This window comes from Rhizophagus irregularis, chromosome 18 (genome assembly GCF_026210795.1).
Source record: "Rhizophagus irregularis chromosome 18, complete sequence".
Lineage (NCBI taxonomy): Eukaryota > Fungi > Glomeromycota > Glomeromycetes > Glomerales > Glomeraceae > Rhizophagus > Rhizophagus irregularis.
The window spans coordinates 3,844,222-3,858,698 of record NC_089446.1 but is presented as its reverse complement, the minus strand read 5'-3'; the positions used below and the strand labels follow the sequence as shown (position 1 = coordinate 3,858,698).

At 29.2% G+C, this 14,477-nt stretch overlaps 2 protein-coding genes across 2 annotated transcripts; both read right to left on the bottom strand.

The window, feature by feature from the left end:
- Positions 1-11,787: 11,787 nt before the first annotated feature.
- Positions 11,788-12,012, bottom strand: OCT59_010456 (uncharacterized protein; the record flags this gene model as incomplete). Its single annotated transcript, XM_066133020.1, has 1 exon — positions 11,788-12,012. The coding sequence occupies one exon, from the start codon at positions 12,010-12,012 to the stop codon at positions 11,788-11,790; it is 225 nt and encodes a 74-aa protein (XP_066000608.1).
- Positions 12,013-12,939: 927 nt separating this feature from the next.
- OCT59_010455 (uncharacterized protein) lies at positions 12,940-13,203 on the bottom strand (the record flags this gene model as incomplete). The annotated part of the gene is made up of 1 exon (XM_066133019.1): positions 12,940-13,203. The coding sequence occupies one exon, from the start codon at positions 13,201-13,203 to the stop codon at positions 12,940-12,942; it is 264 nt and encodes an 87-aa protein (XP_066000607.1).
- Between the last annotated feature and the right edge of the window lie 1,274 nt (positions 13,204-14,477).

The following is a 14,477-nucleotide window of genomic DNA, read 5'->3' as shown; positions in this document are numbered from 1 at the left end:
TCATGTCTCTAGCATCAATGGATCGTTTTCTAATGCAAATTTTTTAAGAAACACTCATCATGTGCTATCTCGTGATCTATCGATGCTAGAAACTTGATTTTACCACCATTCGACGCGTCTCGATGAGAGTATTCCAACGAGCTATGGCTCGTCCTTGTACGATCACTGGATGGTCGTGTATTCATTTTTTCGCATTTTTCTTAATTTCGGATAGAACCGAACCGAACCGGACGGTTCCGGTTCGGTTCCATTTCGGTTTTCGGTTCTACCCGAACTGCAAAAAAACCGAACCGAACCGACCCGTTCAGAGCTTTAATGAGTATATCGGTATATGCTGATTTTAACACCTGTTAAAATACTATTTATATCTAAAAATAAAATACCTCTTCAATAATTTCTTGGTTTTCTACAGGACTTTCTGCCATTTCTATAAAGGATTATTTAAGAAATCTGTGTAGTACTTGTAAGCCTTTGTCAATCTTTGACACGTTATTCAAAAGAAAACAAAAAAAAATTTTTTTTTTTTTACTTCGCAAAATACGAAATTGATCAAAATTGATCAGATCATCAGTCGTCAGCTATACTGTACGAACTGTCGTACAATCACACAAATTATGTAATGTACAGTACAGTTTAGCTGATCGTACAGTACAATTTATATGTATACTCATGGTTTGATGCTGAACTTACTGAAAAAAATTGGGAACTTTCGAGTATTCGGTTAGTAGCTGCTGCAAATGGTGGAGCTAATGCTACTTGACGAGCATTTAGAGCTTTGACTATTTCTGAAGTTGCTAATGGAATACATGTTGGTACTTACTTATCTGGATCTGATGCTGCTACATATGCAGAGATTGCAGGTAATGCAGCAATAACTGTTTAGGCAGTATTTTTACCTTCATGTGCTGATGTTGTTAGAACTAATTTTAAAGTCAAAGAGCAGTGGAGACGTGCAAGTAAACATCCTACTAATCGACCTGTTAATGGGTTGGGAAATCATGGAGGTCCATTTAATGCTGCTGTTCAGAATCAGCCTATAGTTTTACATGGAATTCTTCTAGATCAAGCATTCATGCATATGTGTACAAATTTTCTAATCGTCATGAAAGAAAGACTTCAGATACGATTTAGTAATCTTTACCAGGAATAAGGTAAACCTATTTGATCTTTCTATAAACGAGTTGAGAGGGCTGGGGATATTGTAGGATATAATCAAATCATGATTTCTCACCAGTTTTATAGAGGACTTTTACCAGAAAATGTTATTGAAGCTTCTAGAATTGGGGCATGCCTTTTGATGTTTTACTTGATAGATTGAGTAATCTTATGAGACGAAAGGGTGAAATATTCTATGGGTTACAAAGACGTTAAGGTATTGAAAAAGCTAAAAAAGAGGAATTGACTGGCTATACTCATTTTATAACTCCATATGAAGGTGCTGTAATATAAAGGTCGACAGATGTTATTACTCAAGAACGATTACAAGAAATGCTTAAGGCTCAGGCTGAGGAACTTACTAAAAATTTCCAGGTACAGTTTAAGCAATTACAAGTATCTAAGCCAGTTCATAAGCCACCAGTCTATAGACAACAGATTAAACATGTTCAACCGAAGCCACAGCCACGCGTTATCTAACAAGAGGATTATGATTATGATGATGGTTATGTAGAACCTGATGTTGGTGATGATCCTGATGCTCCTAAATGGACTTGGGAGGATGATCAACATGTTATTGATCTTATTATGGGATATGAGACGTCTAAAAGACTTCCAAAGCGACTTCAGAAGGCTAAAAATAGACGTGATGATTGGAAATTAGCTCAAGCAATGAGAAACCTTGATCTTAATGATGATGCTATGGACATTGATACTAATACTGCAAGTTTTGATGACTTGAAAATTATTCCAGATGAGGAAGGTGGATTTGTGTTGTTCGAAGTGCAAAAAAAAAGTAGATTCAGGTAAGGGACTAAGTATCTCAAAACTTCTTAAATCTGCTCCAAGTAAGACAACAGTTAGCTCTCCTGGAGCACCCTTAAGGAGTAAAGTGACTCCTGTCAAGATTCCTGCAAAGATTACTGCTAAATCTGTACCTGCAAAAGCTGTCACCAAGAATGACCTATTAAGTGTATTAAGATAGATCTACAGATTTTAGAAAATTACTTCGTGAAATTCTTCAGGAGGAGATATTGTCTGCTAGAAAAGTCACAGAGATTTCAGAGGACTTAGCTGAAGAGGAACAAGAAGAGAATATCAGGGAAGACGATCCTATGAATATTGACATAGCTTGTTTGGAGAATACTAAAGATCTTTCTTTTAACACTAGGTGGGGAGGTTAATGGGATAGCAATTCAGTGTTTAGCAGACACTTGTGCTAATGCGTCTTTTATTCAAAGAAAAGCTGCTGAGAAATTAGGGTTGGATATCGACAAGAGTATTACATACAACATATCTGGCACTCCGGAAACAGGTAGGACATTCAGTATGGTAAAAGGAGTTTCAATCAAACTTATCACCGATTGCATTATCACTGAGGACCTTGCAGTCTTAAATGATTACAAGCATAAGTAAATTGAATTGAGCTGAATATGCCTGAAACGTTACAACTATGATGTCCATAAATCACGTGAACATGTCACCCTTACCTGTGGTGGAAAGAATGTTTTTATTCCGATAGTTCCTGATGCTAATTGAGCGGACAAAAAATAGGGAACATTTATTTTTTATTCCCAAAATTTGCGAATTAAGTCAGAAACATCCTCCTCTAACCGGTCAGCAGGTTCCCAAGTAGCCTCAGTGTCTGGATAATGCTCCCACTTAACCAAGTACTGATTTTGACCTTTCCTAATGTGATGCCAAAGTATCTGCTCAGGTACATACCTTTCAGGTTGCCCTCTTATCACGAAATCAGGTGGAGGCTTTTCATTAATAGGAACTACTTGCAATTATATACACATCTGGATATACCTAATCGACTATATGGTCTATTAAGGAAATATATAGTAGGCTGCTCGGGTGAAAGTATCATTTTTTTGATAACATGTATGTTTGAATTCCATCTTATGTCTCCTGTACAGAATTTTCCATGAAGTTTATTACTGAGTACAGAAATAGGTTCATCTAACTTGATTCTGACACATATTCCTTCTATACTTTTCGTTAAAATGACAAAATACTAATTAAATTTATTTTGACAGACGTAATGTATTTTGACAGACGTAATTAATTCATAGTAATTTTATAATAAATAGTGAATTGGTCCGTTCGCCAAAATATGATATAATTAATTAGCGGAGAAGTATAGTTCCTTCAGAGAGAAAGTCCGTCTTTTTTAACACTTTAGGTGACCCTGTTGGAATATCTGAAGGATTTCTTTGCCAGAATTCATCTACTTTATCAACTACATCATGGAAATCTTCTGACCATTCCACAGATGTACCCCGGGTTTTAACTCCTGTGCCACCATAGGACCCCGGATATCTTCAAAACAGGTCATAAGTCACACTTTCGGCAGATTGGCCCATTTTTCAGGGCTCAAAAAATCGTTTTTTGTAAATATCTCGGCATCCAGTGGTCCAATTTTGATGAACATTTTTTTAAATTGTAGAGCTAAATGAGGGCTACAAAATAAAAAAAAGTTCATTAAAATTGAATTACTGGATGCTGAGATATTTACAAAAAACGATTTTTTGAGTTTCAGCAAAAAGGGGTGTTTTTGGCCAAAAGTCCATTATGACCTTTATATTAGATATCCGGGGTCCTGCCACCATTCATTTGAGAAGAAGTTCTTGAATAGCTTGGATAGCTCGTTCAGCATATGACTACTGTTTATGTCTTCCTGACTCTCCGAACCTCATCATTACCTCTAGGCTGTTCAGAAAAAATCACGTACCTGGTTGTTAGTGAATTCTGATCCAGAGTCTGTCTCCAGTCAGTATGTTGGAGGCTTGATACGATTTCTTCTGTATATTTTAACAAATCCATTTAAAACTCTATTTGCAGTCTTATCCTTCCCTATAAGAAAAAAATATCCATAAGATGTACATAAAACAACTGATAAATAAGCGTCATAATTTAACCATCTTATGTACATCAAATACCTATATTTTAAACATAAAACATACATAAAAATGAGCCCATTTTGAACGAAATATGGACATAATTTTGTCTATTTTATATCCGTTTTATATGCATATTCTTTCCACTTTATGTACGAACTTTGTCATAATTTATCAATTCTATATTTATTATATGATCATATTATTTATTCATTAAACATAATTAAATGTTCAATTATTTATTTATCAAATATATAGTAAAATGTTGCTACTTACAAATATATTAAAAATTTTAAAAAATCAGATTAATGAAAATCAAAATTTCTAATCTTAACCAGGGGGAAAATTCCTCCTTAGTCATGTGATTAGCACATATGTAACTCTGCTGATATAGTCTGATAGTGGCTTTTACCTGAATAAGAAAGTAGAATACAATAATAAAGTTAGTAAAGACATTTGAAAAAAAAAAATTACACATCTCTAAGCCTAACCTTAAGCCTAACCATAATCCCTAACCATAATCCCTAATCCTAACCCTAATCCCAACCCTAACCTAACCCTAACCTAACCCTAACCCTAACCCTAAAGGTCTATTTCGGCAAAATTTTAAATTGCCGAATGTTAGACGAAATTCAGTCTGACCTTAGCCGATCAGTACCAAAAAAATTGACAACTAATTATATAGACGATTTGCACCGTAACGCCTGCCATTTGTCAACAAATCGATCAGTAGAAATTGGCAACAAATCGGTAAAATCAAATTGACGATTGTTAATAAACCTAATAATTTATTACCAATTTTTGTACATTTAACTGATTACTGATTTTAATTTTATAATAATTTATTAATTAAATTTTATTAATTCATTTTATTAAAAATTACATATTAAATTAATATATAGCTATCTATCATCTATATACACCATCTACCATCCATCATCTACCCATCATCCTCACCTAACCAGATAAAAATCCGTAGAAAACCTATAAAAAAAAGGAGAAAATAGTTAGTAACCTATTTTTTAAATAAAAAAGTTAAAGCTTCAAAAGAAACTTACCCGATCTAATAAAATCTGAAGGGGAAACTTACAAAAAAAAAGTAAAGAAACGGTTAGTTTGTTTCTTTAATAATAATTAAAAATAAAGTTTTGAAAAATTTGAAACTTACCCGCCCATCCAATAAAGTACGAAGAGTAGGAAACCTACAAAAAAAAAAGAAGAAACAATTAGTTTAATGTTTCTTTGATAAAAAAAGTTAAAGTTTTAATACTCAAAACTTACCCCCTATTCGTTAATGGAAACCTACAAAAAAAAAAAACAGTTAGTTCATTTTTTTAATAATAATAAAAAATGAAGTTTCAAAAAACTTACCTATCCAATAAAAAGTCAAAGGGGAAATCTACAAAAAAAAGAAGAAACGATTAGCAAACTGATTCTTTTATAAAAAAAAAATTTCAAAAAGTTTTGAAATAGTTCGAAACTTACCCAATCTATCAGTCTGAAGTAAAAGCCTACAAAAAGAAGAAAGAAACAATTAGTAAATCGTTTCTTTTAAAGTTTTGAAATTAAACCAACTTTGAAACTTACCATCAACCATTCCATGCCTAAACCCCTATTATACTTTGAAAGCGTCTTGAATCTACAAAAAAAAAGAACGAAAACGTTAGCAAACGTTTCGTTCAAATAAAAAAAGAAAAAAAAAATTTCTAAATACGAACAAACGTTAGTAACGTTTGTTAGATAAATTAATGAAATATTTCAAAGTTCTACCTTCGAAATGCCATGTTGAACTCATTCCGAAACCTGACCAAGAAGATTTTGGCGTTTATGCTGGAGCCGATTTTCTACAAAAAAATAAAAAAATGTTTAAAATAAACGTTTTTTATTAAGTTTCGAAAAAAAAACTTTGAAACTTTACTTGTAGGATTGGTATCCAAATCAGAGCCAATTCCTTACAAAAAAAATATAAAAAAATAATAAAAAAACATTAAAATTAAACATTTTTTTATTAAGTTTCGTAAAGTTTCAAAAATTTTCAAAAATTCAAAACTTTACCTGCGGGATTCCGGTATCTGAATTGGAGCTGATTTTCCTGCAAAAAAATTAATAAAAATAATAAAAAAACGTTAAATTAAACGTTTTTTATTAATTTTTGTCAAAAAGTTTTGAAAATTCAAAACTTTACAGTATCCTTACAATAATATTAAAAAAAAATGTTAAAAAATATTTTTTTCAAAGAAGTTTTGAAAATGAAACTTAACTGGAATATCGGCGTCCACGCTGGAGCCGAATTCCTATACAAAAGTAAAAAAAAAACGTTTTTAATATTAAAAAATGTTTTAAAGTTTCAAAACTTTGTTTTGAAACTTACCTTTGAAATTCGGTATCCAAGTAGGAGTCGATTTCCTATACAAACATTAAAAAAAAACATTTTATTAAAAACGTTTTATTAAAAAAAGTTTCGAAATTTTTTTTTGAAACTTACCTTTGGGATTTCAATATCCACACCGAAACTGATATTCCTACAAAAAAATAAAAAAAAACATTAATTTTTAACGTTTTTTATTATAGTTTTGAAATTTTTCAAAACTTATCTTTGGGGTTCAGTATTCACACTGGAACTGATAGCCCTACAATTAAGTATAAAAAAAAACATTAAAAACATTTTTTTTTTAAAAAAAATTTCGAAAATGGTTTGAAACTTATCTGGAATATTGGCATCCACGCTGGAGCTGAATTCCTATACAATAAAATAAAAAAATAACGTTTTTTAATATAAAAAAATGTTTTTAAAGAAGTTTCGAAACATTTGTTTCGAAACTTACCTGGAATATCGGTATCCACGCCAGAACCGATTTCCTACAAAAATTAATAAAAAAAAACATTTTTTATTAAAAAATGTTTTATTAAAGTTTTGAAACTTTAGTTTCGAAACTTAACTGGAATATCGGCGTCCACGCTGGAGTCAAATTCCTATATAAAAAAAAAAAAAACATTTTTTTTATTAAAAAACGTTTTAAAGAAGTTTTGAAACATTTAGTTTCAAAACTTAACTGGAATATCAGCGTCCATGCTGGAGCCGATTTCCTATACAAAAATAAAAAAAAAACGTTTTATTAAAACGTTTTATTAAAGAAAGTTTTGAAAATTTTTTTCGAACCTTTATCTAGGAAAACGGTATCTACACCAGAACCGATTTCCTGCAAAAAATATAAAAAAGAAACATTTTTAGCTTAAAAACGTTTTTTTTAAAAGAAAGTTTTAAAATTTTTTGAAACTTTATCTGTAATATCGGTATCCACGTCGGAAACGATTTTCTTCACTAAAAGTATAAAAAAGAAACGTTTTTTTAATGTAAAAAACGTTTTTTAAAGAAAGTTTCAAAACTTTTTTGATTTAATAAAAAGTTACCGAATTTAATGTGTACATTTACAGATGAAAGAGAGAGGCAAAAAGTTTAAAAAGTTTAAAAAAGTTTATTTTAAAAAGACCCGTAAAATGTTGATCTGAATCATCTGATTTTTTCAGTCATTTACCAACTGATTTGCCGAATTATTGCCAATTAGTTATTGATTTTTACCGTTTGGCAAATTTGGCAAAATTGTGTTGATTTATATGACCAATCAGTATAATTTTACTGAATGATCTTAAAAGAGCAATTTTTTGTATAACAATCGGTATAAGTTGATTTTTCATCAAAAGACTGAATGAGTTTTCGTTTAACAATCAGTATTAGTTGATTTGTGATTGATTTACCAATTTTTGCTATTGGTCAAAAAATGTGACGAATCATATGACCAATTGGCAAAAATTATATCAAAAGCTCTTAACGGTCAAAAGTTTTGATTTCGACCAGTGTATTCACTATTTCTTTTGCTTGTTTACTTCAGTTGATCTTGACAGATCTAACATTTTTTTTTGGTATTTGTTTTATTTTAACCAATTTAGTATTATTCCTCTCACATCACATTAAAACTGAAACCTACAAAAGAGAACAAATAAAACGTTAGAAAATGTTCATTAAAGGAGATGAATTCAAATAAAATAGTTCTTAATTCTCTCACCAAGATCTGAAATCTTAAATATACACGTCTAAAAAAAAAGAAAATATAAGTTAGAAAAGTTTTTAATTAATTAAATAAATAAATAAAAATAAAGTTATACAGTGGAATATACGAAACTTACATTTTAAACATCTCGTGTGTTCTAGACTTGAAACCTACAAAAGAGAATAAATGTTAGAAAACATTTCTGATTAAACACAAAAAAATAAAGTTTTGCAATGAGTATTGCGAAACTTACCATTTCCATTCTCCTATTAATCCAAAAGTCTAAAGCTTACAAAAAGATAATAGTTTCTTTAAAAAAAAAATAGGTTTATTTTAAAGTCCAAATTAAAACTTTGAATTTAAACATCCAAATTTAAGGCAAAACCTACAGCAAAAGAAAATAAAATGAAATGTTAATAAAGAAGAAAAAAAAAATGGAATATTAATAATGCTTACTTATGTCCCAAGTAAAAAAATCTTTTCATTTTCATATACCTTCCAAATGTCCAGTTCCTATAAAAGAAAATAAAATGAATATTAGTAATATTTACTAATGTTCTTAATTAAAAAAACCTTCCCTTTCACTTACTTTTTTAAATACTTTCTAAAGTATTTGTTGGTTGAGTTCCTACAATAAAAAAAAATATTTTTTATGTAAAAAAAAAGATCAGATATCTGATGATCTAATGATATTATATCAAATATCTGGATCAGATCACACTTCTAGTCCTGAGAGAGACTTAAAAATTTTTTATTGCTAGTATTCCACATGAATCGTTCAGAAAGACAAAAAAATTCACCTAAAAAAATATAAGAAAAACAAACAGTTAGTGACATTTATTAAATAAACAAATTTGTGGATAACTTACGTCTAGAAACTGAAAAACTGCCTAAAAGGGAAAAAAATTGAAAACTTACCAAAATGTTGCACTATGAAACTACAAAAGAATCACCTAAAAAAAAGGTAAAAGTACCCATAAAAAGAAGTTTCTTTAATAAAAGTATGAAGGGAAAAGAAAGAAGGGAGGGAGAAAGAAATAAGAAAAGAGAAGGAAGAAAGAACAAAGGGAAAAAGGAAGGAAAACGTGTCTGTAGTCTATTCTAAATTGTGTATCAATACATATGATATCTAACTTTTTTTAGTTGTACACAGTAGCTTGTGTAATGGAAAAGTTAGAAATAATATGTAATTATATATATATTGTATATAAAAAAAATAATCACGTGTGTCATAGTGATTGATTAAACTTTTTAGATTTTAAGCTAAAACTCTTTTAAAAGTTTGATCAAACTGTTGAAACTTTCTTTTAATCATTTTTTAATTTTCTTTTAAAGGTTTATCGAAACTTCTTTTTTTTTTAAAAAAAAAATTTTGATTAAACTATAAAAGCTTTTTTAATTAATTAATTTATTTTTTTAATCAAACTGTTCTTTTTTAAAAATTTAACTTTTTTAGTTTCAAAATTTCAAAAATTTTTATTCCTCTTTAAATATTATTAACATTTTACATTCTTTTAAGTGGTTCTTTAAGTTTCCTTAGATATGAAATTTAGGTAAGTGCAAATTTTATACTTTTTTTTCTTTATTCCATCTTTTAATAAATATTACTGACTTTTTTTTTTCTTTTAAGACAGTTGGATAATTATATATATATATATTTTTTATTTCTTTGAATTTCAGTGAGTTCTTCTTTATTTTTCTTTAAAATACTTTTAACAAAATGGCATTAATATTTATCTTTTTTTTTTCTTTTTTTAGATGGATTTATTAAGTTGAATGTTAATGAGATACCTGCTGGTAAGCAAAATTGATAGTAGGGCTACTACTAGAAAGTAAGAGTCAGAGGAATGGCTGGAAGAAAGTAAGAGAGGAGAAAGTAGGTGATATAATGTTATAGGGGAGCAAGTCCATTTACTATTCTTTATCTGCAAATGAATTTAAAAATTCAGTTCAGAACAATCAGGTGATATTGTTGTCTAAATCAAGTTCCCACCTTGTTATAGTTGTGTCATCAGGGGTGCTATGTCAACGGAAATTTAGTATGTTGATCGCTTAAAAATCCACAGCTATCCAATTATAACAAGAGGATTAATAGTTTTTAGATAATTTTATTTCAATATAAATTTAAAATTAAATTAATTCTACAGCACATTTTATTTTAAAATACTTCTTTGCTGAAACCTAAGAATTTAATACTGCTAAGTCACCTACTAATTACCTAAATGCCGTCTATTAGTAGATGTAAATTTAAGTTTAAATAATACAATTAGGTTACCTTTAAGGTAACTTAACTTTTTTCGATAAGCAACTTTTAGGTAAAAGTTTGTAAAAGTTATAGGTAGCTTATTAAATTATAAATAAGCAACTTGTAATTTACCTATAGGTAGTTTAATAATTTACTAATTAGCAGCTTTTACAATATTTATAGGTTACTAAGTATTTGTGTGAGTATTAAATTACTAGACCACCTAATGGCGGCTATGCAACTATATTATAGCAATAATATAATAAATACAGTAAGTAATAAACTAAATAGCCGTACAATAAAAATTGATTTTTAAACCAATAATTCTCTCTATTTGTATTACTTTCATCACGTATAAAGTATACAGGGATGATGATGACTTTATTAGTTTAACTTTGGTTCTACAAATTGAAATGAGTCAGAACTAACGGAAAGTAATATCACATGATTTCTTGGCAAAATTATTATTCAGAAAATTCTTATCGGAAGTTGTTTTAACTGGAAATTTCCATTTAAATATTTTTATGTATCCGAATTTTTCTGATTTTTACGCCTTTTGCTTGAAGAAAATTTCATATAGACCCAACCTTCATAAGGATCGTATTGCCTATTATTTATAAAAACAATACTAAGCATTACCTGCATTGTAAGAAACGACATAGAGGAAAAAGTACACAAAAATAAAAAAAAAGAAATCGTTTCTAACTAAATCATATATCTGTATTTTTTTCATCTACCAGATGTTATACGTAAATACTGCCAGGTATAGAATGTTGCATTTAATAAAGAGTCTATTGTTGTGTTTTATAGTGTTGAATTATTCATGCGCCGGTAGATGACAGTCACTACTGATTCAGCAGCAGATATATACGAGTTATCACTCATGGTGGTATGTGAATCCACATCCAGAGAAGGTGTTCTACGTAAAAATAAGTCTGAAGCATTAATAAGCACCTGGTCTTGTTCAGAAATAACATAATGTGCGTTAGTATTGGATTTAGTGGTAACATCTTCTATATAATAATTCTGGCGTTGCTGGTATTGTTGTCTAAGCTCTAAAGCTTTTTTGTATCCATTATTGTATTGAGGAATGGAACTGACATTAAAATGGCGTCTGATTTTGTAGTCGAACAGATTGATGTTCTAGGTGTTTCTGTAATAAACCGGTAGTAAAAAAGGTAAAGATATTTCTTTTTGTTACGCTTTTTAATATGGTGCAACCAAATTTTCTCCTGCTGTTGAGCCTATTTATCTACGAGAATAGAGGAATAACAAAATGGTGGTGGTTTGAGATATATTTCAAATTTTTCAGGTACGTGTTGGATCTGTTTAAATACTGTTGGATTAGGTAGGCATGTCATATAACATTTGAGTATGACAGGTTTGGTTGTGTTGCTGTGGGCCTCATAGCCAAGAAGCTTTTTGTGTGACGATTCTAATATTTTACTTGTTTGGGCAAGTGATGACATTGAATTTCAATTTCGAATATTGTTTGAGTATTGTCTTTAAATATTGGACTTTTTATAGCTTTTTTCAATTCAGGGTTGCGTTCTCCTATATAGGAAGTATATCTCTTAATAGTAACAGTATAACCGACACCTAAACGGTTGGAGTGAACTTCTTTGACATGCAGCTGTTTATTTTGACCGCTATAGGACATTTTTTTCAATAGTTGTTCTTTGTAAGATGCCTACTTTAAATAATATACGGAAAAATGATTACAATACTTCAATTTTAAATATGTGTTAGAAATTAGTAAGTTATTTAACAAAGTAACGCGTAGATTTCTCATTAAGAATTATATAAATATATACCTTTAATTGATTCAATTCTAACATTTATTCTTTTAAATTCATTCAATATTTCATAAATAACTGGTCCTCTTTATTCCAGCAATTTTTATAAAGATTTTCATATTCAATTGGTGTACCAGGAATTGTAATTTCGCGAGTTAGAATTGGGACCTTGCACTATATGGTTAACACCAAAAAGATGATATTGATTTTTGTATGGTGGTAAGTCCCACAGGCTCAACGTCTTTTTGGCATTTAATTGCTTTTTTGGAATTATAAAGAGTACCGCATCCATGTGTATCACAAGTTGTATAAGGGTTGATCAATTTTGTAGTGTTAGTGAAATAATGGACCTTACAAGGTTGGTAAAGATGAAGAATGGCATTAGAGGCCTGTATAGGCGGAGAGGTATTATCTTCGGATATAGTTATCTTCTGAGAAGACTTCGTGGATTTGTTGGAAAGAGATAGTGGTTCCTATAAAAATAGCACTGAAGGGAAGTAGGGTTGTTTCTAACGTTTAAGCATGAAAAGCAACAGGAAAAAAAAAATGTAAAGTTGTTTGAGTATAGAAACTCTTTCTAGTTAACTGGAAATGAACATTTTTTGTTATATTTAAAGAAATAAATGTCTAATATTGTGAAAAAAATTTTGTTCCAGAATATTTGGGAAAGAGTTTCGCTGCTGAAACTCTTCTGTACACTATTTGCAAATTCCAATTCCTTTTTTGTTGACGTCCCTTCCAATTCACGTGACCTTGTAGTATTGCTGTGGTCGTTCAGTTGAGATGAAGAATTATCGTGGTAATTTTTTCTTCAAGATATGTGCACTCCACCTTATTATAAAATTTATAATATTTATTGTTTGGTTTGAGAATGGCTTTCGCATATCTTGTGAAAATACTTCTGGTATTACATCCCAGGTACCTGTAGTCTTTTTGGTAAACTCTTGAAACTCCTTTGTCTTCAGCATATCGTAAGTATGTTGCAAATACCTCTTCTCAAAATCAAAATCGTCAAACTCTTGATAGAACTCTATTATAAATTGTTTTCCCAACATTATATCTGTATTTTTTGACATGTTTATATATAGTTTGTATATAATATTTGTATTTTTGTTGGATATTTCTTCCGCTAAAAATTGGTATGAAAGATCGTTAGAAAGAGTTCCTGTCAACCATTATTTTGATCAAATAAAAATCTTAATATTATTAACAATAATGATGCTTCAATAAGTGTAACCATAAAGGCGTAAGAACTAAGACTTTATTTTAATCAAAATCATTTGAAAGAAATTTGAAAAATGTTCTTATTCTTGGATAATATCATTCAGGTTTTATTTATTAACAATTATTTTTCCCGATCTAAATTTTTTTTTCTTATTAACAATAATAATTTTATATTTCAAAGTAAATTATATATAAAAGTTTACTTATTAATATACATAAAAGTTTATTTGTTAAGTATACACAAAAGTCTAAATTATTCGTCTAATAAGCTTAAATAGACTTTTCTTATAACCTTATTTCTTATCTACTTCTATATGCAATACCTGAATAGATTAGAGCATAGCGGACATGCTCATATCACCTTGCCGATCATTTGCTGATCACTAATTCTGGATTTTAAAAACTTATTGCAAAATCACAAATATTTTTCAAATAATGTGGCAAAAAAATAATGGAATCTAAGTAAAAACACTAAATTATTATATGATTTTAATTATATAATTATTAGCACAATTTTTAATAATATTATAAATATATTATTTGTTTATGATAATTCACTAATTATTGCCGATCATCAGACAAAAATTAAAGTGCGAAGATGAATATGCGAGTGCGAAACTTAAGAATTTGCACAAATATTCTTTATATTATGTAGAATCTATAAAAAAAATAATGCAGTGATCTGATTCATAATGCAGGTTTTTTATTAGTAACATAATTAGTGAATAATTTCGTATAATGAATAAATATATGCCAAATAATAATAAAAGCTAAAAAGTTTCTAATGAAATTTAATACACAATAAATTAAAACTAAATTTAAGTTATTTGTGAAATTTAAGCATATATTATTATGTAAATTTTTTTAGCAACGGTATTTATATTATGTGATAATTGAATAAATGATCGGCAAATGATCGACAACAGTATTGTGATAATCACTGGTAAAAAAATGATTTATCCTACACATATCTTACACATATTGGGTACTCAAAATGTAGAAAATCATACACAAATAATACACATATCATACACATATCGGGTACTAATATATATATCATACATATATCAGGTACTGATAGGTATACTATATATATAAAGATCCG